This window comes from Dermacentor albipictus, chromosome 1, assembly GCF_038994185.2.
Source record: "Dermacentor albipictus isolate Rhodes 1998 colony chromosome 1, USDA_Dalb.pri_finalv2, whole genome shotgun sequence".
In the NCBI taxonomy this organism is placed as follows: domain Eukaryota; kingdom Metazoa; phylum Arthropoda; class Arachnida; order Ixodida; family Ixodidae; genus Dermacentor; species Dermacentor albipictus.
Genome location: NC_091821.1, coordinates 274,926,491 through 274,948,552, shown reverse-complemented (window position 1 = coordinate 274,948,552; position 22,062 = coordinate 274,926,491). Strand labels below are relative to the sequence as shown.

Genomic DNA, 22,062 nt, shown 5'->3' with positions numbered 1-22,062 from the left:
GAGTTTGCCGACCAATGCTTACTGAGCCCATTTTGTACCGAGGCACAGCACAAAGTGCTCATAAAAACTTCAGCTGACATAGTAATGAAAAAAAGAAAATGAACAGGGTGATCCAGAAGCAAAAAGAGTGAGGCTTTATTAATTTCAAAAGTATAAACCATAGCAAGATGCAGTTTTCACAAAAATCCACAAAACATTTTTTTTTTAATAAAAACTCTTACAGCCAAAGTAGAAACATTTGTCATGCAGAGGTGGCACTGTTGCGGCACTCTCGTGACTGAGGAACATGGATGAAAATAAATGGGCCGCTAAAGTGCACAGTATCTGTACCTCAAAAGCATGGATGCAGAATGGAGGAAGAGGTCAAGCAAGTCGGCATCCAAGTACAGGGTAATTGAAAGCATAAATAGACAACCAGGACTCATCAGAAAGAAAGTGAGACAAACAGAGACGGTAAATTCAATGCAAAGAATGAAAACAGAAAAAGACCATGGAGATTTACAAGAATGGCAAGAAAGAAATTAGAGGGCAAAATCTGTATGATAACACAAAGGATAGTGCCTTGCTATTCGAGGCTCGAGCAGGTTGCATAAGGACAAAAACATACCGGAGCAAATATCTGCAACAAGATGAGACGTGTCTGCTGCAGCAAAAATCCGGAGACCTTGCATCCTAGTGGAATGTGAAGGTATTCACCCAGCGAGACCCGTAGGTAATGTACGCCTTCCAGAAACAGTTGGATTTGAAGTGGATGGAAGCATCAACCAGTCAGCAGTTGCAATAAGCAAGAGACATTTAGACTATTGGTGGAAAAAAAAAAAAACAGATACTGATAGGACCGAATCAGTTACAGGCATAGGTAGTAGTACACGGTATGGTATGGTTAGTGTTCCTGTATATGCTCCCGCAGGGAGCAGAGTTGCGCATACCTTTTCCGGCGCCGCTCGCACAGCTATTGGCCGAGCGCGAAAAATGACGTCAAATGATCCGCGTCGCTGCGAAGCCAACTTTACGGGCGCATCGCCGACTCATGCGAACTCGTCGTTTCCGTCAGTGCCATCGCCATTGCAATCAGCGGACTGTCAATCGTGCGTTGAGAGCAGCAGCTGCGGGTATCAGGTACGGTATTCGACGATGTGAAGTCGAGGACCTTGGTGAAGTGATACGAAACACATCGTACTGGCACTTGTATTGTGCCAGTACGATGCCAAAAATGTGTTGTCAAATTACAGTCTGCATTGTGTGAATAATTACTCTGCAAGTTTGCCATCTTGATGTGATTAGTGCAATAAAAATAACCTGTTGTTACTCTTAATAAGCTTGTTGCCTTTCCATTTTCTTTGAATTCTGCCCCCAAGGTTCCATGAACCAGCACACTTGGCCTGCTGCCAGCAGTCGTTCATGCATTCCCTTGTGGGAAATAAATTTGATCTAGAAGCTCTTGCATCTTGAATCTTTTTCTACTTCCAGATTTGCTGCTACTATATAGCTGATTAGTCTGCGGTATGAATGAATCGTAAAAGTAAGCTTTGCTTAAAATGTGCGCATGTGAACATTTGAAATGCGCTTAAATCTGTGTCTGCACCGCATGTATCGAAAATGTGCAGCTGTTGTGAACGATGGTTAGTGATAAATGACGCTCTGTTAATGGTCACTGACATAACTGCAGGCACGATAGCTCTCTTGGCGACGGTCATTAATCGGCTGGTTTCGGCAGCCAAAATGCGCTAAGTCTCCAGCTTACGTGTGTGAAGTTTTAAACACTCTTGAAAACATTTCTTGCTTTCTGACAATGATAAGACAACTTCATATGCATGCTGAAAATCATTGCACCGCCTTTTGTGGCAAAGTACTGCGTGTTTGCGAGCGAACTTTGGAGCTGTTCGAGCCACAGGAGTATTTTATTTTGGGGAATCAAAGGCTGTCCTACCCCATATTTGTACGTTCATGTGTGTTTGTATATGCGTGTTTACATTAGTACATACAAAGTTTCGGTTGGTTGGAAGCCTCCCCCCCCCCCCCCCCTCCCCGACTGCACGAATGACTCATTCGAGCGTAGCCTGTATTAAGAAGTGCCCTTTGCTAAGCGCCTGCGAACAATTGGCGCTTGTAGCTCGCGACCTCTAGAGAAAGAGGCGGAACACAGCGCGGAATTTGGCTCCTGCGCGCGCGTGGAGGGGCTTCGCTGCAGAGCTGGATCCCGATGGCGGACCTATGCGCAACTCTGCTCCCTGCGGGAGCATATACAGGAACACTAGGTATGGTATGAAGAACTTTAGGTCCTGAGGGATCAGTCTGGGACTGATGCGGACCGCTCCCACATCGGTACAGAGAGGCTGAGCCCCTCTGCTGGACAGCCCTGAGTTGGTACGCCAGCACTTCACTGTGCAGCATGCGCTGCCACCACTGTTCACCTCGAGCACCATCACTGGCCAACGCCAAGCAGCGCCAAAGCATGTGTTCTAAATCGAGCAAACCCCCACACTTACTACAATAGACTGAAACCCCGCAGTCCGGATTAATTTTATTTATGATGACCGGGTTAGGGTACGTTCATGTCTGCAGAAGCCTTAATGTAACCACCTGTGGCCTATTTAATTTAGAATGTGGCAGGGGGAATGCCCTGCGTCCTAAGTAATAGTGCTTGGTGATTTCGTTGTAGGTTAACAGTTCGTCCCTGTACTCAAGAGCGGGAGATCCAGCCCCTTCAGGGAGTACACGGCATACTAATTCTCGTGCCTCCCTGTGCGCCACCTCGTTGAGGTTACGCGGGGCTCCCTCCACTGTCCCCATATGCACCGGGAACCAAGTAACTGTGTGCAAAGTGATATCCCTACCCTGCAGCAGTCTGTTAGCCGGTTCTGCAACAAGTCCTCTCGAGAAGGCTTTAATTGCAGATCGCGAGTCACTAAACACTACAACTCTTCTTGAATCAATTAGTGCTAGAGCAATAGCCACCTGTTCGGCAACCCCCGGATCTTTGGTATAAATGGAAGCAGCATTTCTAACGCTCCCTTTGCCATCTACCACCACCACCGAATAAGCATTTTTACCATTAATCCATGCGGCGTCAACAAACGCACACTTCTCCTCCTGATCCTTTGCCTCTCGCAACAAAGCCCTAGCTCTCGCAACCCGCCTCCCTACATTGTGCACGGGGTGCACATTCCGCGGAAACGGATGAACCATGATATTTGCCTTAACGTTCACGTTCAACTCGTGTAAAGGCACCCTATCGTGCGACACGGCCACCAATTCCTCAATTGACTCTAAAATGTTGTCACGTGGTAGTGACGGTAAAGAACACAGTAGCAGTACTGTGAAAGACAAAACTAGCTTTTATTGGGCGAACCTGTGCCCACAAAACAGGCTACACTTAAAGCGCAACGATAGCGGCGAACACAGTCGGCGATCGTCGAAAATCTGATCAGCGGGTCAAGCGCGTCAGCTTTTATAGATCAGTCATGGAATGTTCCAGATTAACCGATGGGACCCGCCTGCCTTCCACAAAGTTCTGCACTATTCGCGTCGCGCATACATGCAATCAGATTACACAAGTTACGGTGAAAGACAGTGGCGGGAACCATCGATAACATTCCAGAAACTTCTTTTACATGCAGGCGCGTCCTGCGCTGCACGATAACATTTGTTAGGCGGCCAAACGTGGTCGCCCGATAAAGATAAGTACACGTGTCAATATACTTACCCGCTGGTGTCAACCACTCCCTCTGTGCAGTACGCTGAGCCTAGACAATTTCATCTAAATGTTATGCAAACCCAGTCGTAACAACATATTGTTTGATGTAGTCATAGGCAGACCAAGCGCAGCCTTGACGGCTTTTCTGATTAATGATTCCAATTTATTTTTCTCCCCCTTATTCCAATTTAGCAATAGCTGCCACATATGAGAAATGACACATAATAAATGCGTGAATTAAGCGCATCGCACCTTCTCCTAAACCCCTATACCTATTAGAAATCCTTCTTATAGGTCTTATGGCCTCCTCCGTCTTCTTGGTAATACGCTGAATGGTTCTAATGTGCGATCCGTTCGCTTCAAGTACAAAACCCAGGACCCTGACTGCTTCAACTTTGGGTATCACCGACCCTTCCCTAGTATGAATTCTAATACGAAGCTCAACTTCCGGTACCCAACCCTTCGGCCTACGACCTAGCTTCTTAGATTTTAAGATCAACAACTCCAAGTTTTTAGTGGAGCACTTGAGCCCCATGTGACCCAGATACTCCTCCGTAAGCATTACCACCTTCTGCAGCCTAGCCTTAAGCTCTCCATCACTACCACCGACACTCCATATAGTAATGTCATCCACGTAGATAGAATAGCCAATATCCTGGACAGTGTCCAGTGTATTAGTCAACTTCGACATCGCCAGATTGAATAACAGCACACAGTAGATATAAAAGTTTTATGGAAGAGAAAAAAAGATTAAGGAGATGCATACAAAATGCAAGAATGAATAACTTGTATAGCACATCCGATTAACCCAAGCAGGCTAGGTGACTGTCACCCCCCCATTTCAAAGGGGATGCCTTTAAATTATCATAATCATAATCATGTTCATTGTAGGTGGCAGATTCAAAGAAGATAGAAAGATTAATTAGTCAGCCGTCAAGATAAGAGACGATTAGAATATTGAGGGAACAAAAAGCAGGGAAGAGATTGATAGAACAAGAGTCATTGCAAGTGTAGTTAATGGTACAGTATAGCCATAGAGCTTTTAAATGTAAAAATTAAGATCGAGATCAGATAGGCAAATGGCTAAATAGGGATAGATGTAGTCAAACCTGATTAAAAAGTAGGCTAGGAGACTATTTGTCCCCTCCTCGTTTCAAAGGGGATGCCAAAATAAGGATAATCGTAAAGCAGAAAAGCTTTATGATAATTCAAAGAGCAATGCAGACCTGTCTGAAGCCAGATGAAGGTATCTTATAACATGATATTATAAAAGACAATTCGTTAATGATTATTATACATGCAGAGCATGTGAAAATAACCCAGCAACCCCAGGGCATATTCTATTAGCATGTTGATGCATCTATTCAGATGTCAAATAAGGCTGTAGTACTGATTTACTCACATTATGAGCTTCCCCCCCCCCCCCAACCCCCTAAAATTGTAACAAAATTTGGGGGTGCATTCATGATGCTGTTTCCTTATTCCTGCTGCACCCATCACCCCTGCACACCAGGCACTCTCTGCTCGCTGCTTTCTTAGTCTGATGTAATTTCCTTTACACCACAGCAGCCTTCACTGCAGTGATTTAGTCTCAATGGGCATTCATAAAAGAAGAGAGACAAAAAAATAAAAATGATGAAACAGCTAGTAGCACTGTCATCAAGGGGCTGCATGAACAGGACATTGCTTGAACCAAGGGAACCTATAAAGCAACCAGATGCGAGACTCCTCATCCTTACTGAATACCAGACAGACAGAAGCGGGCTGAGAAAAGTTCCTGTTGTAGAATCAACTTACGAGTAGGGGTGTGCGAATACTGAATACTGTAGTAGATGTTGGATCGAGTAATGAATTGAATCAAGAAAAAAAAAAAACAGACAAATATCGAACATCAAATATCAGAAAAAATGTTTCACCATACTTAATGCTCATTTTGGGCAGTACGTACAGTGCTGCACATGCTCCTAGCACAGCATGACAAGAATGTAGCAAGCTGTCTGTAACGTAGGCACACAGAAATCAAGATATATAGTACTGTCTATTCTTAACAAAGGGAACACCAAGTTAGTATGGCAGCACTGATTGCAGCTCAGTTCTAGTATATGAAGGTTTGAAAATTATTTTTCTCTTATCAAAGTGTTGTGTCGGCAGCGGCAGGCAAGCGGGGGGCCCCGACCAGCGAACGCGCGGCTAACGCCGGCGCAGTAAAGGAGACGCAGAGCGAACTGCTCCCGTTGAAAACCGGAACGAAGACTCCGCCGACCGGCGGCTGTTTATTGCTTATAAAAGGTTCACACGCCAGATGACGCCTCCTGATTGGTCCAATGCTCGTCTCATGACAGAAGGGGGGTGCGCCATCTAGCTAAACAACTACAAAACATACACGTGCGATGACACATAGATCTGACAGGGGGCGACACTATACTACATCATCCCCCCCTGGAAACAAGTAAACATGCAGTGAAACGCGCACACAAGACGCGCACTTAAGTCCAAAGGCGATTTCAGTTCATTCCCCCCCCACGTTCACACACGCGCACCAGTTGCACACAAAGCACGCACTTAAGTCCACAAAAAATTCAATCCGTCCCCGCCCAAGTTCACATACACGCGCACCAGTCTTGGGCACCAAAACACAGGCAGTCACTCAAACAAAGTCGGACAAGGAACACGGCACAAAACTCACTGCACCGCAACAAGGAGCACTTTATACCTGTGTTAATGAAACATGTGGACTGTCCTAAATGTCACATCGAGGCCCCAAGCCGTGGCATTTCGAAGACGGCACTGCGCTCTACACTACATAAACAAAATCATCGAGCCACGGAGGCCGTTTTCTGTCACGATGAGGATGTGTGCGTACCTCAGAAGAACTTTGGGGGTTGCGACGCGTATCGGTCGACTTTAAAGACCCAGTCGTCCCACTATTTCCCTCCCCCTGGTTGGAAAACTGAATGTGGTTGTCGCTCAAAGCTGGAGAGGGTTGCCCAGGAAGCTCCTCTCGAAGTCCCAACAAGTCCTGGGAGGCTACCGATTCCCCCACGGAATCAGAGACGACTGCTGACTGCGTAGACTCGGAAGTGATACAGACAGACAAGCTACTTAACTGATGCTTATGAGAAGACGATGTCACTACAGACGAGTCATCGGAATGACTATCGAGGTTTGAATACGAGTACAAAAAATCTGTGTCACTTGTACACAACGTACTACCTGTTGGATCCTTTATCACTGGGGTTAACTTAGACACATGCCACGTCTTCCCGTCACTGAGTAGAAAAGTAGATGGTCCTATCTGGGCCTTGACCTTACGAGGTTTACTGTACTTAAAAAATCCTTTCCTCTTAAATCTTATTCTGACGGTGTCTCCCACCTTGATACGAGTTGCCTGAGCACCTCTACGTTTGTCTACGTACTGCTTAGTTTGCCACTGTTTCTGCAAGACCCTTTCTTGAACGTGAGACACAAGACTGTCCTGTTCCCGTAGATCTACACAGAGCCGGATGGTTCCATCCTTCTTGCGCACCACCACGAGTGGAGACACCCACTCAGAAGCCTCGACGCGCTCGATGACGTCGCAGTCCTCGAGACGTTGCAATTCATTTGTGACCTGGTCACGGAGAGCCAGGGGTAGTCGGCGCAACTTTGAAGATACTGGTTTCGCATCTTGCTGCCGATGAATTCGGTGCACAAAGTTGTTGACGAGACCCAACTCGTTACTGGAAAGGTGATCAAAACCCGGAGGCACACCTGTGGGGCTCTGTACTGAAGGAAGTGATGGTAGACGACATGTCAGCGACGTACCATCGATCTGTATGCCCAAACGTTGGATGGCGTCTAAACCCAGCAGTGATGTTCCTGTAGTCGTTACGTGGAACGTGACGGAGCATGACCTTTGAAAAAACTGGACAGTGGCTTGAAACAGGCCTTGAATGTCGATGCGTTGCTTGGAAAAATTTTTCAAGTCCACTGGTGTTTGTGACAGTCTGGGCTGTCGACCAAAGTGCTTCCCAAAATCTTCGGCCTTCATCAATGAGACAGACGCTCCCGTATCCACCGGCAGTCGCATGGAGACGCCGTTAACTACGACCGGAACTTCCAAATCTTTAGTTTCAAAAGCGCTTACCGTCAAGACAGACGCGGACGGCTGCCCTGCGGAAGTTGAAGACAGCGTCTCTGCGGAAGAGACGTGTTGAACAATACGGGTTTTTCGGCATACGGATGCAAAATGGCCCAACGTGTGGCAGGCGTTGCACCGCCGGTTCCTTGCGGGACAATTCCTGTATGTGGCAATATGTTTCGTGCTGCCACACCGATCGCATGCACCACGGTTCCCGGAGGAGCCACGTGCGAAATGTCGGCCCTCTTGGCGGCCTCTTGGAAGAAGTCGGACATCTTGGCGGCCTCTCGGAAGAAGTCGGACATCTTGGCGGCCTCTCGGAAGAAGTCGGCGATCTTGGCGGCCTCTCGGAAGAAGTCGGCGATCTTGGCGGCCTCTCGGAAGAAGTCGGCCATCTTCATGGCCTCCCGGACTACGTCGGCCATCTTGGCTCGTCGACGGAGCGCCAAGTTGAGCTGCCTCGATTCTCTGTATTTTCTCCGACTCCGCGCGGTTCGCTCGATGCAGGGCTTCTAACGAGCGTCCAATTTCTTCTGCCTTGTCCACGGACAGGGTTTCGCCATGAGCCAGCAACTTTTCGCGAACGCTGACGTTCGCTACCCCATGTATGATTTGGTCTCGGACGCGCTCGTCATAGCTTGTGCCGAAGTTGCACTGTACCGCCTTCTCCTTCAATGCGGTCACGAATTCCAGGAATCCTTCTCCCTCGAACTGCTTTCGACTGGTGAATTCGTGCCGTTCCGCCAGGACATTTGTTGACGTGGCGAACAGCCGGTCAAGCTGCTGCAAGAGTCTCGGAAACTCTGACGCTGGCGGGACCGCATCACTTGACGTTGACGCTGCGCCAGTCGACTGCCTTGCTGCTTCGCTTGAAGCTGACGCTGCGCTGGTTAACTGCCTTGCTGCTTCCTGCTCCTCGGCTGCAAAGTGCTTCCGTTGTTCCTCACGCCCGAGACCGCTGACGAGCGCAGACGCTCGTCGTGCGTCCGTCCAGTCGCCACCGCCGGCCGCTTCGAGGTGGGCCTGAAAAATTTTCTTCCAGCGATACCAGGGAATTAACGGTGGGCCGGGCACTTCAAGAAAAACGGGAAGGTTCGCCGTAAAAGCCATGTCGGGTAGCGTGCAGGAGACAGTGCAGGAGGCAAGCCGGAGCTCACCGCAGGAATGAGGCACGGAAGAACAAGGGGGCGAGTAGGCCTAGGCTCGGAAGCCTCGCGACGCCAAGTGCATCGGCGACGTTTGCCGGCCGTGCAGACACAGAAGGGACGCTTCACTCACGAAGCTCGCTGGTTTCCCGGCGCTTCGGTCGGAACCGTTGCAGGAATCCCATCCTCGTCGCCAAATGATGTTGTGTTGGCAGCGGCAGGCAAGCGGGGGGCCCCGACCAGCGAACGCGCGGCTAACGCCGGCGCAGTAAAGGAGATGCGGAGCGAACTGCTCCCGTTGAAAATCGGAACGAAGACTCCGCCGACCGGCGGCTGTTTATTGCTTATAAAAGGTTCACACGCCAGATGACGCCTCCTGATTGGTCCAATGCTCGTCTCATGACAGAAGGGGGGTGCGCCATCTAGCTAAACAACTACAAAACATACACGTGCGATGACACATAGATCTGACAGGGGGCGACACTATACTACACAAAGGAATTTCTATTGAATACAAGCAAGTGTGGTATGTGGTTTTCCTCTGAAACTAACGAATTAGTGACATTCTGTTGTACTGAATACCCATGAGATTCTCAGTTTAATAGTTGACCTCTGTTTTGCGGCAATCTTTTATTTATTGCATAGAAAGTTTTCCTTTCCAGTTTTCTCCAAAATGCAAGAGGGCTATCCTAACTTTAGTACTTTTTTAGTACTTTAGTAACTTTTTTTTTTCTTTCATACATTTAAAGACCATTTTTTCATGCGTGCCACCATATTGCTACGCAGTGGCACCATCTATGAGCAGTTGGCATGCGGGCTTGGGCGAGCGCTCCGTTTTACATGGCCGGTATACGCTCAGCGGTACTTTCTGGCGTTTGTTTTCGCGCTCGTGCGGTCTATTTAGTATGACATGGCATCTGCAATGTTGAAAACGGTTCTATGAGATGTACTGAAGTGGTTTAAGTCAGTATGACCGGGCTTTCTGCTGGCGTTGAGGCGGACGGAGCACGCAGCGCGATGTGTGCGCGCATGTTTGAAGCTACAATCAGCCTCGAAGATCAAGTGTGTATTTCTGAAAGTTCCATTCACTAATGTGAGCTTATTGCAGTATTATCCTCTAGTTCTAAGGCGCAGTTTAGGAGCAATAAAACATACAGAACGATCGTAACAGTGTGGGTACTGTTCTGCTACGGTGGGAGCTGTGCTGTTATACTTTGACAAGTATTCGAACGGTTAGCTACAGATTACATTGTGACTACTTGGTTCAGTGGATAAGGTTTCCACCCATGAATAAAATAGTTTTGGTTAGTAATAACGGCATACCTTACAGTGCGAACTATACTCGTCCAGCAAAGCGACCGTTTACGAACTGCACGAGCATCCTAAGCAGTGGTAGGTGCTAGATTACAGATATATTTGTTCTACATAGCGCATGGTCCAAGTGCGCGGCATCCAAGTTCGACCTCGCATAGTCACGCCGCACAACGTTTATAGATTTATAAACGTTGTGCGGCGTGACTATGCGAGGTCGAACTGCGGTGTTAGCCCATTTTCTCTTTCTTTTTCAAGAAAGAGATAACTGAATTTTTTTTTTCGGTTGTGTTCGTTCCATTCTCTACGACGCACTCGCACATTATGGAAATTTTGTTCTCAAAAAAAGCCATCACATTCTTTTTATGGGATCCACCTTGGACATTGTGTCACATAGCTTATATATGTATTATGCTGGTTCAACAATCGCAGTGATCGCTGTGTTAGGCAATGCCATCGGCCTCATGCAGGAGGCTAGCATAGACATATAGTGATATCAAGCCTACTAAACTTGAAATGCGCGAGAACGATGCCTGTGTATCATAAATATTTGATAGCGCCTGCCGCTTAGATGTTCCGCGGTTGCCTTAGGTTGGCTGTACACGAGCATGCACTCTTATGCTTTATGTTTTACTCCCTGTGCCAAGCGATCATATAAACAGCAGATTTGCCATTTCATGCTGGTAATGCAGAGACGCCTGTTCTATTTGTTGAATTAAAACCAATATACGCAAATACGCACACCGCAGCTGATGATGCGCGTCACATGCTTGCACCCCCAAGAGATATCCGCATACTGTAGTTACCGATGCACTGAAAGGCTTCCCTGACGACCTTATATGAATGGACATTGCGTAAAAGTCACAAAGGACGATCTAAAACATCTCAAAATTGTTCCACAGCACGCAACAGCAATACTTTGAAGCAGCACGGCACCAGACTGCACAAGCCAGAGAGGAGGAAAGCCTCGGCGCACACCCTTTCCTCCTCCCCCAATAAAGGTCGACATGTGCTGTAACACTGCTATGAAGAATGCACTGCCAAATAGCCTGCCAGCAAACATTAATGAATGTGCATAAGCCCAGTGGTGAAGTCAAAAGGCACAAAAATGACCCAAAGAGCCATCCTACTTTTTTTGCAGGGGTAAAGCCACTGACAGTTAATGCCAAAAAAGCTGAATATCAAATGAATTATTAATATCAGAATATTTTTTCACAAAATTTAATGCTTACAAATATTGCACAAGAAAATATGGTGCATCACATGCTCAGGAGTCTCCTAGCATCACATAACAAGAATTTTGCAAGTTACAAGCAACTTAGGTACATAGAAATCTATGTACAGTAAGGTCTACTTTTAAAGGGAACACCAAATTAGTATGGCAGCACTGATTGCGGCTCAGTTCTAGTATATGAAGGTTTGACAAAATCTTTTATCAATAGCATTTCAGTTGAATACAATCAAGTGTTTTGTTTTCCTCTCAAACTAATGAATTAGTGATGTTCTGTTGTACTGAATGCCAATGGGGTTCCCAGTTTAATAGTGGACCTGTGTTTTGTGGCACTATTTTATTTATTGCATGGGAAGCCTTCATTTCCTTTATCTCCAAAATGCAGATGGGGCATCCCAACTTTAAAGCAGGTAGGTTATCGCAAGGGCAATATACGTGAGAAACGAAATAACCATGCATCATGCGACTCTAGTAGCTGGCGCCAACAGTAAAGTGCCGGCACCGTTTCATTGTCAGGTACAGTGTGATTTGCCACCTGTCAAAGGTTCTAAGACATGCAGGGTCACAGCAGATTCATACAACATTCACTATTCAAATCAATTCGGTGAATTTGATATTTGCACACCCCTACTCAAAATGGTTTGGTTCGAAGATAAAGGAAGCTCTGAACTTTTATTTTTTTTCCAAAAATTGGTACATCAGCACCAACTTACCTTCTGTGGCTTCGAGCATTTCACTGTGCGACCACACTTTCTGGGCCAGCAGCATGTAAGTGTAGTAGACTGCATGCTGATGAGGTTGCTCAGCACTGAAGTTCTTGAGGCCACGGATGTACTGCAGCACAAACAGTTCTTTGCATCACCGTCAAAAGTACAGTTAAAACCTCAATATAACAATGTCGGTAAAAGCAACAGTTTACTTCGTTATATCGAAATTTCTTTATATTGAAATCAAACCTTTTATGGAAGTAAGTGCAGTAGCCAATGCATTTTCTTTATACTGAAGGGGCCGTAAGATTTTCCAAATTATCGGACAACTGCAAAAAACTAATTTCAATAAGAAAAAATACATTTTGTTGAATTTGAGAGTCGGCAACGAAAGATATAGTTTTGAGCCATGTCAATGATTTGTCAACGCCATATCAACGAATTGGCTCTATAAATTAAGCGAAGCTAGCCATACTTTCACATGCACTCACCCCTCCGGGGCTGATAGCATCGCCCGCACTAAGACGAAGCTATCATAAAAAGTCCCGGCAGCAGGGAGCGAATGCTTCATCTGCCTCTCCAACAAATCCGGTTGCAAAAACTCGAGATTACACAACCCCCAATAATAAACCCGCGGTGGGATAGCTTACATAATGCCACGCCGTCTCGCTCTTTGCACACGTGGCAGATTACCTCTAAAGCAGGGTGCGTGGATGCGTATGCACTCAGCCGCACTTACAGCCCTGCGCAGCTATGACCAAGATGCGCGCCAATTTACCACCCTCCTTCACAATACCTAAAACATCTGGGTCGAATGGTAAGGGCGATCTTGAACTATCGTTATACTCTCGCCGGGCTAGTCCCTCCACCTCTCTTGTGCGTTACCACGAGCTTGCCCCCCTTCCCCTCTTTCCCTCTGCTCGAGCGGGAAGGCAGCACATGAGAAGCCACCATCTCTCTTGTCTCACCCTCGCATACTTTCGGTCACACCTAAAGCACAAAGTGCGCAGGGCTCGATAGGATCTTACCGCACTTGGACTTTATACCAAACAAGATGCGGCTCCACTTAGGCTTTCGCTCTTGTGGTGCGGGGAGCGATTTGAGAGGTGCGTTTGCAAGCAGCCGCTTGTAATTTAACCATTTGACCATCTGCATCCACAGAAGCGAAATTTCGTTATACTGAAATCGCATACAAACACACTTCATTAAGCTGAGGTTCTAAATACAGTGAAAGCTCGTTAATTCGAACTTCAATAATTCGAATTTATGGATAATTCGAACTGTACGATTTGGTCCGGCAAAGCTCCATAGAAGTCTATGTATAAAAAAGTCCGTTAATTCGAACGCGAGAAGGTTCCCTCACGGATAATTCGAACTACGCTCGCCTGGCACACGGCCAGAGAAACGCGCCTACTGCCTACACACAAGGCTGTATTGCCTCCGAAACGGAGAGAACGGCGAGAGAAGGCAAAATCGGACAAAAATCTAACCGACGCGGGGTCAGCCAGAAGGCAGCGGCGTACGTAACCTCGGAGACTTCTTGCCCGTTGCGAATCTCGGAGGCTTTGCAAATCTTGTACAGCTGCTAATGTTGTGCGGAGATGGCACGGTAAGCTCCAAAACACAGCGAATCAAGTACGTCGCAGCTGCGCTTACAATCAAGAACCAACGAATCAGGGCCTTCGCCACCTTCATATGTTCAGTGTCTTTGTCTCGGCAGTCTTCATCGGTTGTGCACCTCTGTTTTCAGCTTAGGAGGTATCGGCCGTCACGATTCATTGGGATGGTGTTAAGCCTCGGCTAACGTTCGTTTCGGTGGACATCGGTGGTGTGGCACAGTCGGACCCAGAGCTTCGACTTGAAGATGGAATGTGCCCGCGGCACACGCCATCACTTTCTGAGACGCCAAATTTCTGACATGCCCTACTGCTTCCAAATCGCAATGTACTGTTGCCCTCCTTCACTTTCGTTAGTTCGAACTTTCGTTAATCCGAACTGAAGCGGCTTCCCCTTGCGGTTCGAATTAACGAGCTTTTACTGTACATGGTCTTCTACAGAAAAGAGGTTATGAAAAGTTAAATACTTCATTATATCGAGAATTTCGTTATACTGAAGTTCACTATATAGAGGTCTAACTGTATACGTCGGGAGCACCCAAGAACACCGTGACGTGACAACTGCTTCACGGTATTTATTTTCCGGTATTGCTAAAAGAGCCAATTAGCACGCAACTTTGGCAGAGCCATGGCCAAGGCGATAGTATCGCCGAAGTGGAACGTTTCAAAATACGGCCTTCTGTCTCCCCATCGCAGATCTTTTTCAAGATATGGGCCGCACGTCTGTGCCGTACGCAGCAGCCGCCGGAGTAGAACCCCTCTCCTGTTTGTGCCAGTCCCGCATGCAAGTTTCGGGAACTCTGAATGCCCGTAATGCAGCCCAATTTCCGTCGGTCTCCACACACGTGATCACTTTCCTTTTAATTGTGGCATCGTGATAAACTCAGTGTGTCTTCGCAGTCGACAATTCCATGCTAATAGAGCAAATGCAGAAAATGGGAAGACTGACGGTGGACTGACCTAAGCATACGTACTACAGCACATGGAGGAAGCTAGGGTAGCCAGGCTCGAAGCGCGTACAAGGCGGCCATTTTGAAATGCCAGTGGCGATATGGTAACACAGATTTAGGGTCGTACTCAGTTTTAATACCCACACAATTTTTCTACCTGCTTTATCGGAAAAAAATGGCACATTAGATTCGAGTAAATACAATAATTTTTTTTTTGCATTCACCTCGTGATAACACAAGAAACTTGTTGCGATGAAAATCCTAGCGGGTATAATATAGTCGCAGCGCCTCTTTAAGTCAATCAATCAGTCAAATCTCCCCGATCACAATCACTCTCAGAAAGCTCCTTATCACTGTCTATGAAGAATCACAACATGTCCTCTGCACAGTCCATAACGCATTTGATATTCCGCAGTTGCAATCGCAAGCAGAATGGTGGCCTACGCCTCGACTGGGACCCTACCTGGACTAACCACTTCGCTAGTTTATCCTGTGATGCATGCAATTCTCCGGAATGAAAAGAACATGCAACGGGACTTGCTGCTGGTGTAACGTGGTGAGCCATCAATCCTTTTCGGCTCACCCTCGCAAGTTTTCACTCGCACCCAAAGCATACAGCGTACGGGGTGTAATAGAATATTATCGCACTTGAACCTTATACATAACACGACGCTGGTCGCTCTCGATCGCATGGTGCGTGATTTGAGAGGTGCATTCACAAGCAGCCGCTTGTAATTCAACCATTTGACCATCTGTGTCCGCAGAAGTTTCCTTTCACTGTCTCGGTATTTCTTCCCGGTGGCAGTGAAATTTCATTATAGTGAAATTGTGTATAAACACACTTCATTATATTGAAGTTCTAAATATATGGTGTTCTATAGACAACTTATGAAATGTTAAATACATTGTTATAATGAGCTTTAACTACATTTCATTGTGAGCTACTGTTTCAGCTTTAAAATATTCCTGGGACAGGCAAAAAATAGTTTTCGCAAGGGATGACATGTATTTGATGCATTCACTGTACCCTAAGCGCCACTAAGAGAGATGCTGCTGCTACTGAAGTCATCACTGCGGTCGCCATTGGCATCAGAAAGATGTGTGATGACCAGCCAAGTTTGAATTATCTGGCGAGGGCTGATTTCAGGATTGAAATAACGAAAGTTTGGTCCTATAGAAAAGTATGGGCACCAGGCAGGACCTTTGGTTAAGATCGAATAACTCGAAGTAAAATTAACAGAAGCCTACAGTGCAGTGTCGTCCACTCTTAGTTAGAATGCCGCTCCGTGCTGCCGGCGCTCCGCGGGGCGCCTCTGTCGGGCGGCGGAGAAACTATTGCGCAGGTGCAGTGAGAGCCGCAGGTGGGGCTTCACACTGCTACACTGTCTTCGCACTGTCTGCTACAGTGCGCCCTGTATTGCGGTGAAGTGGACTTCAAATTTGTACTGCCTCCGCAGAACGCCGATCGGAGAAACGTTTCCGAATAAACAAAAGACTGCTGAGAAGCATATCAGCTGCTTTTATCCCGTTGCAGCAACCGTAGCAAAGTTTCCTGCGTGCCTGGTGAACTTGGAACACAAGTAAGCATGCCGGGGAGAAAATGCGCACCGCGTAATATTCGTAGCTTTATACTACTACTGCAGCACCACGATCTGCCAATATTTTAAATTTTTGGCGCCTTGCTGAGTAGCTGGTAATAAGTGTTAGCAGACGACTGCTGTTGTCTGCTGACATCTTGGCGCAACGAAAATTAATCAGAGCGGAATAGTAATAGTGGAGGTGGAGCTACATTTTCAGTCTCCTATTTTACCTTCCCACAGATAGAGGTAGACGGCCAGGTAGACTCATCAGCGTTTGAAAACAATCCCTAAGGTTTACCAGGACCTCAGTCTTCAGCTTTGCATGGCTTTAAGTAGTTGCTGACTCTCCGGCGCCCAACAGAGGCGCCCCGCGGAGCGCCGGCAGCACGGAGCGGCATTCCAACTAAGAGTGGACGACCCTGTACACACCTGCCAACACATGAACTTCAAAATTTGTAAATATCCAGCGGCCATGACACCGAGTGGGGAGGGAGAAAAAGGGACAGGATGATTTTTTTTTAAAGCTTGTTCTGAAGGCACGCCTTTTGTGGGACACGTACGCACTCCATTAACAATGATTTATACCCCTGTCAAGCGGGCAAGTTAAGCACACTTACGGGGAGTGCACTACGGAACCTTGAGTGACACTTTCGGCCATGCAATGCTAAATGGTAAAATGGAGCGCACTCGCAGTAAAAAAAAAAATTGGCAACAGACAAAGAGCGCATTTTTTGAAGATGTAAATTAAAAAGAAAAAACTTATCAAAATTAATTGTTTTACTTTGTATTATAAATAAAAACAACCTTAATGTATACTTTTTCAACAAAAAACGAAAAGATTTTTATTATGAGAGTCTTGCAAGTCAATGCCAGTCAAGACAAATCTAACCAATCCAGAACAGCATAATGGCATGCGATGAGGCTGCATTTGATCCTGCTAGAACAGAATATGAGCAAGTTCTGTTCCGATTATATTGTTGAAAGCTGTTCAAACACTAAAATGAACTTATGTGTCCTTTTTTTATGCATTAAATTTTGTACCATTTAAACTGCTGGCGGCGAGGCTACGCACTTGGCCAGCAAAGTTCATTCCGTGAGCGCACTCCGACCGGAGTGCAATCTTCTGCAAGTGACACTGCACTTGCGACGTTTAGATTTGGTAATGTGCACTTTAACTGAGTAACCTGCCCGCTTCACAGTGGCACAGTATTACTTTTACACCAGCAGACAAGCCCTAGAGAACATGGTACTGCAGAGACTGAGGAGCAGCACATTGTATTTTGAGATCACAGTGACTTTGCTGTTGCTGGTTTTGCCTGCTGCAGGAACTTGTATAAATAAAACTTGTTCTGAGCATGCTACTCCCTCTAGTGTCTTTTCACCATCAGAAGAATTTCTGCAGAAGGTTTGGAGACCACTGAGTGAAATGTTTTCACGCACAGAATCCATTTTTTGTAAAACTTGATGCAACATTAGTAAAATCATAGCACAAGACCCAATTAATAAATATTAAGAAAAATTCATGAGAGTCCACAGGTATGCATAGAGCAATAACAGGCATCTTGAGAACAGTGTGCACTTTTTGTTGCCGTGAGTCACCATTTATGAAAGCCACCAGTTATTCGCACAAGCCTTCAGCCAGTGTGAGACGCGGCTGTATAGGAACTATTCAGTCACTTTGCAGAATAACTTAACTGTGATAACCTTACCATTCATCCTACAGCATTAAAATAAGCTCAGATGACTTGTTCTAGATCAGTACTTGCTACTAGCCATATTCAACTGAACTTCGAACTTTAAACTTTATTGCATGAAGTAGCTTTACGTGATGTGGGAATCCAATGGAAGAAGCTGTCATAGATGACAGCTTGACAAAGCTATGGGCGCCCCCTTTACTGGCAGAGAGGCAGTGTACAAACATTCACAATTTAAGAGGAAGCTTTAGCTCGAGTGCTCCTATTTAAATACAGGTAAAAGGAGAATTCATTTTTCTCGGCAACCACTGCACCAAATTTGACGAGGTTTGTTGCATTTAAAAGAAAAGCTTAAAATCAAGTGACTATTTGTTTCGAATTTTTTTTTTATGCCGTCAATTTTTTATTAAAGATTGTCAAAAATCATAAATTTTCATAAACGAAACTATCGAGTTTACAACTCTAACTCAGCAATGAAAAATTATATCACAATTATGTGAATTGCACCTGATAGTACACCTAAAGCAGACAAAATTGATATGTTACACATGAATCTAAAAAAAATTTAGTAACATGGAAATACAGCTTTTGCAGAAAGAACCCTTGTACAGAACGTAACAAATTCACATAAGCTATAAATTGACATATTGAATTTGTCCGCTTTGAATGGTCTAACGGGTGTCATTTACAGAACCGCGATATCTGTTCTTGATGCAGAGCTAGTAATTTGTAAACTTCGTGCTTCTATATATTTCGAACGTTTAAAAATTCTCTTAAGAAAATTCAGGCCCTAAAAAGAAATTCCCTTTCCAACAATCACCAGAATTTACCTTTCCCTCTCAAGTGCTACAAATTTTGTTAAAATCTGTCCAGGGGTTATTTCATAAAAGCGTTTCTGCATTTTACATGTTTTTGAATGGGCCATGTCGGAGTAGGGCCCGAGCTAAAACTTCCTCTTGATATCGCTATCCAGACAAAGCTGCAGCTTTTCTATTCACAAATGTAATTCCTTCACCTAAAAGAACATGTACCACTTACAGATTCCTTGAGAATGTCAAAGCGCTGCTGGTCAACCACAAAGTTCGTCAACTTGTCCATAATCTTGGACAAAAGTACATGCTGCTTATCATTGTAGCCCCTAATGCTCAGCTGAGAAAAAGAAAAAATAAAGTACAGCAATCAATAACCAAACAAATGGTTCCACTGTAATAATGTCAACATAAGATTCCCACGGAAAATGTTAGCATGAACAAGAAAAAAATGTAACCAATGTGACTAAAGCTTCCTGCTATCTATTATTTCATTTAAATTTCATCCACCTAGGACTATTTTTCCCCAAAGGTATACATTGTAAACATAATAAATGCTGCAATTTTACAAGCCAAAACCACAGTATGATTATCAAGCACGCTGTTAGTGTCTCGGAGACTTGAGATTAATTTTGGCCACCAGGGGTTCTGCACATGAAGTACAGGAGCATTTATACATTTCACCCCTGTCATTATGCGGCCGCCGCAGGTGGGATCACATGTGCAACCTTAAACTTAGCAGCACAATGCCATAGCCACTATATAAAAAGACCACATCAAAATACCTGCCAAATGATGAAAGTCACATTCTACAGTACTGCCTTTGCCTTCTAGTACTGCCTTTGCACACATTTCACAAATTAAAAAAGTAAATGCCAAGTGTGCGCATAGTATGAAGTACGAGTGAAATCTTAGTCACGAGGTTAAGGCAAGACTGTGGTTCTTAAAATCATTTTCTTTATAAAGTTACACAGTGTTTACTTATAATTTTTAATGCCTAGCATAATAGGGGGAGCAGTAAAATTGTCCACCGTCTGTGGCCAGAAAATGTGAGCCGATCGGGGAGATAGTGCAATACATAGCCGACTATGGCCCAGTATTGAACACTTTTCCAATACAGGGGAAGAAAGTGCAGTCTAAGCCCATTGCATGCGTGCTTGACAGCAGCCGGCAGGTGTGGCATGATAACAACTCGCTGTCCGCGCAAATGTTATGCACATTGGTGCAAAACAGCCTAGGCGACTACTAAACAGTCTACTAAAACCCTCTACGGATGACTACATGCCTACCACAAGACAAGGAGAAGTCAATGATTGCGTATACGTATGTGGTATCTAAAACGTGAAAACACTAATGTATCATACTTCACACATTACTACATAGACCAGTACTCAGTATACTGGGACCAAACAGATACAAAAGGAAACATGAGGAAGTAACACAAGACGAACATGAGAGGGAAAGAGAAGACTGTATGTGTATGGAATGTGAAATGTAAAATAGAAGTCCACATGGGTGTAATATGCGTTGCTTTTAATTCCATACACATACACAAACATTACTGTTTCTACAACACATGTACAAAACAGCCGTAACAACAGTAGAAGTATGCTGAAGCCAAATATAACATATGCGTATCTTGGATAATTCCCGTTCAGGGAGGTTCCGCTACTTTTTTTTTTTTTTTTAAGTCAACATGATGTGCTTCTTCGCTTTGACTCATAACCACAACTGCAACAACTTGTGCATTTTGAGGTGCAATGTCTGCAACACATGCCACGTCTCGTGTCGTGTGAACTTTTATGGTTACCTTTTTAAAGATGTTTTGTAAAAAAAAAAAAAAAAGAAAACACCTTGTTAAGTATTAGTACTTGTTAAGTATTTTCCACAAACGTTTGTTGGGTCATAACTTTGGTATAAAAAAATTGCACGAATTTCTTATTTTACTTCTCATGCTCTAAATTACAGATCTGGTATGCCAATATATTTCATACTACTATTTATGGTTTCTTCACTATTACCTGAAAAAAAATTCTTTAAAAAATTAGCAGTTTGGGCTGAAGAACGAAACAGTGGCAGCGATAGCAATGTCCAGCAGTGCACTCAAGCTTGCTGATCAATGTTTTAAAAGTACATGAGGCGACACATTGGCATGATGCCAGAGTAACAATACTAAAGCATGGCAATAACCCCAAGGTAACCACTGCCACAGAGCAGTAAAGGCACCCTGGCAGCTGCCAGACACCTCATGATGCCAGCAGCACTGGAGGTGAGTTGCACTGATGTTGCATGAGATACATTCTATGAAAAAATGTCTGCGCTTGTGGCATCAACTTCACCGTCTTCTCAGACCACTGTTAGCACAACTGTGTGAATGTGCCCATAGCCGCAAAGCAGGAACATTTGTGCACATAAAGCTCCTGTCAGAAGAGGCAGGCAGAATAGTTGCCCTTGCAGCCAAACACCCTGGGCATCTTTCACATCAAACCATGCGGGCTGTGCATGCACAGTGAACACTATGACAGCATCACGGTGCCGATGCCAGCGGTGTTAATGTGTCTCAAGCGTCTGTATAATTACTACTGCAATTTATTGCAGTAGTAATTACACAATAATTGCAGCACTGCAATTGCACAAGAAAAATAAATACAGAATTACATTCAGCACATTAAAATACTTAAGGAGAGCAAATTTCATCATATTCACAAACACACACAAAAAAACAAGACCAAGGTTTCTTTTTAAGGTCAAGCACAACGCACTACTGGAATGCTCATCTACACGGTGCATACATAAGGGCCACTTGGCATTATTAGCTGTACAAGGGTCACCTATCACTGCGCTTATGGGATGTGCACTCATGGAGTGTGCCAGAGCAACACAGAAGCTATGCAAAATGCAGAGGGCACTGCATTAAAGTCAACCACCTGGGTTTCTTTAACGTGTACACATTTCTCGGTACAAGAGTGTCCTTCATTTCTGCCCCCGCTGGAATTGAACCCACGCCCTTGTGCACAGCAAAAAACATCATAGCCACATAGCAACTGAGCCACCTAGGTATGTTAAATTATCACCCAGTTCATCATGCTTATGTTTTTTCTCAGACCTGTGCCTCTCATGGTACATGCATGTATGCCTTTCAGCAGCTCAGTCAATGTGTGTACTGAAATGCTAAAGTTTCAAAAGACAAAAAAAAAAAAAG

The 22,062-nt window shown here is 45.1% G+C and overlaps 1 protein-coding gene across 1 annotated transcript in view; it reads right to left on the bottom strand.

Moving 5' to 3' along the window:
- Ide (Insulin degrading metalloproteinase) overlaps positions 1-22,062 on the bottom strand; it is a 316,112-nt gene that overhangs the window by 103,450 nt on the left and 190,600 nt on the right. The window contains exons 18-19 of the mRNA XM_065440616.1: positions 19,090-19,200; positions 12,218-12,338 (exon numbers count right to left, since the gene is read on the bottom strand). Of these exons, the coding sequence (XP_065296688.1) occupies positions 12,218-12,338; positions 19,090-19,200 (232 nt within the window). The remainder of the gene's footprint in view (positions 1-12,217; positions 12,339-19,089; positions 19,201-22,062) is intronic.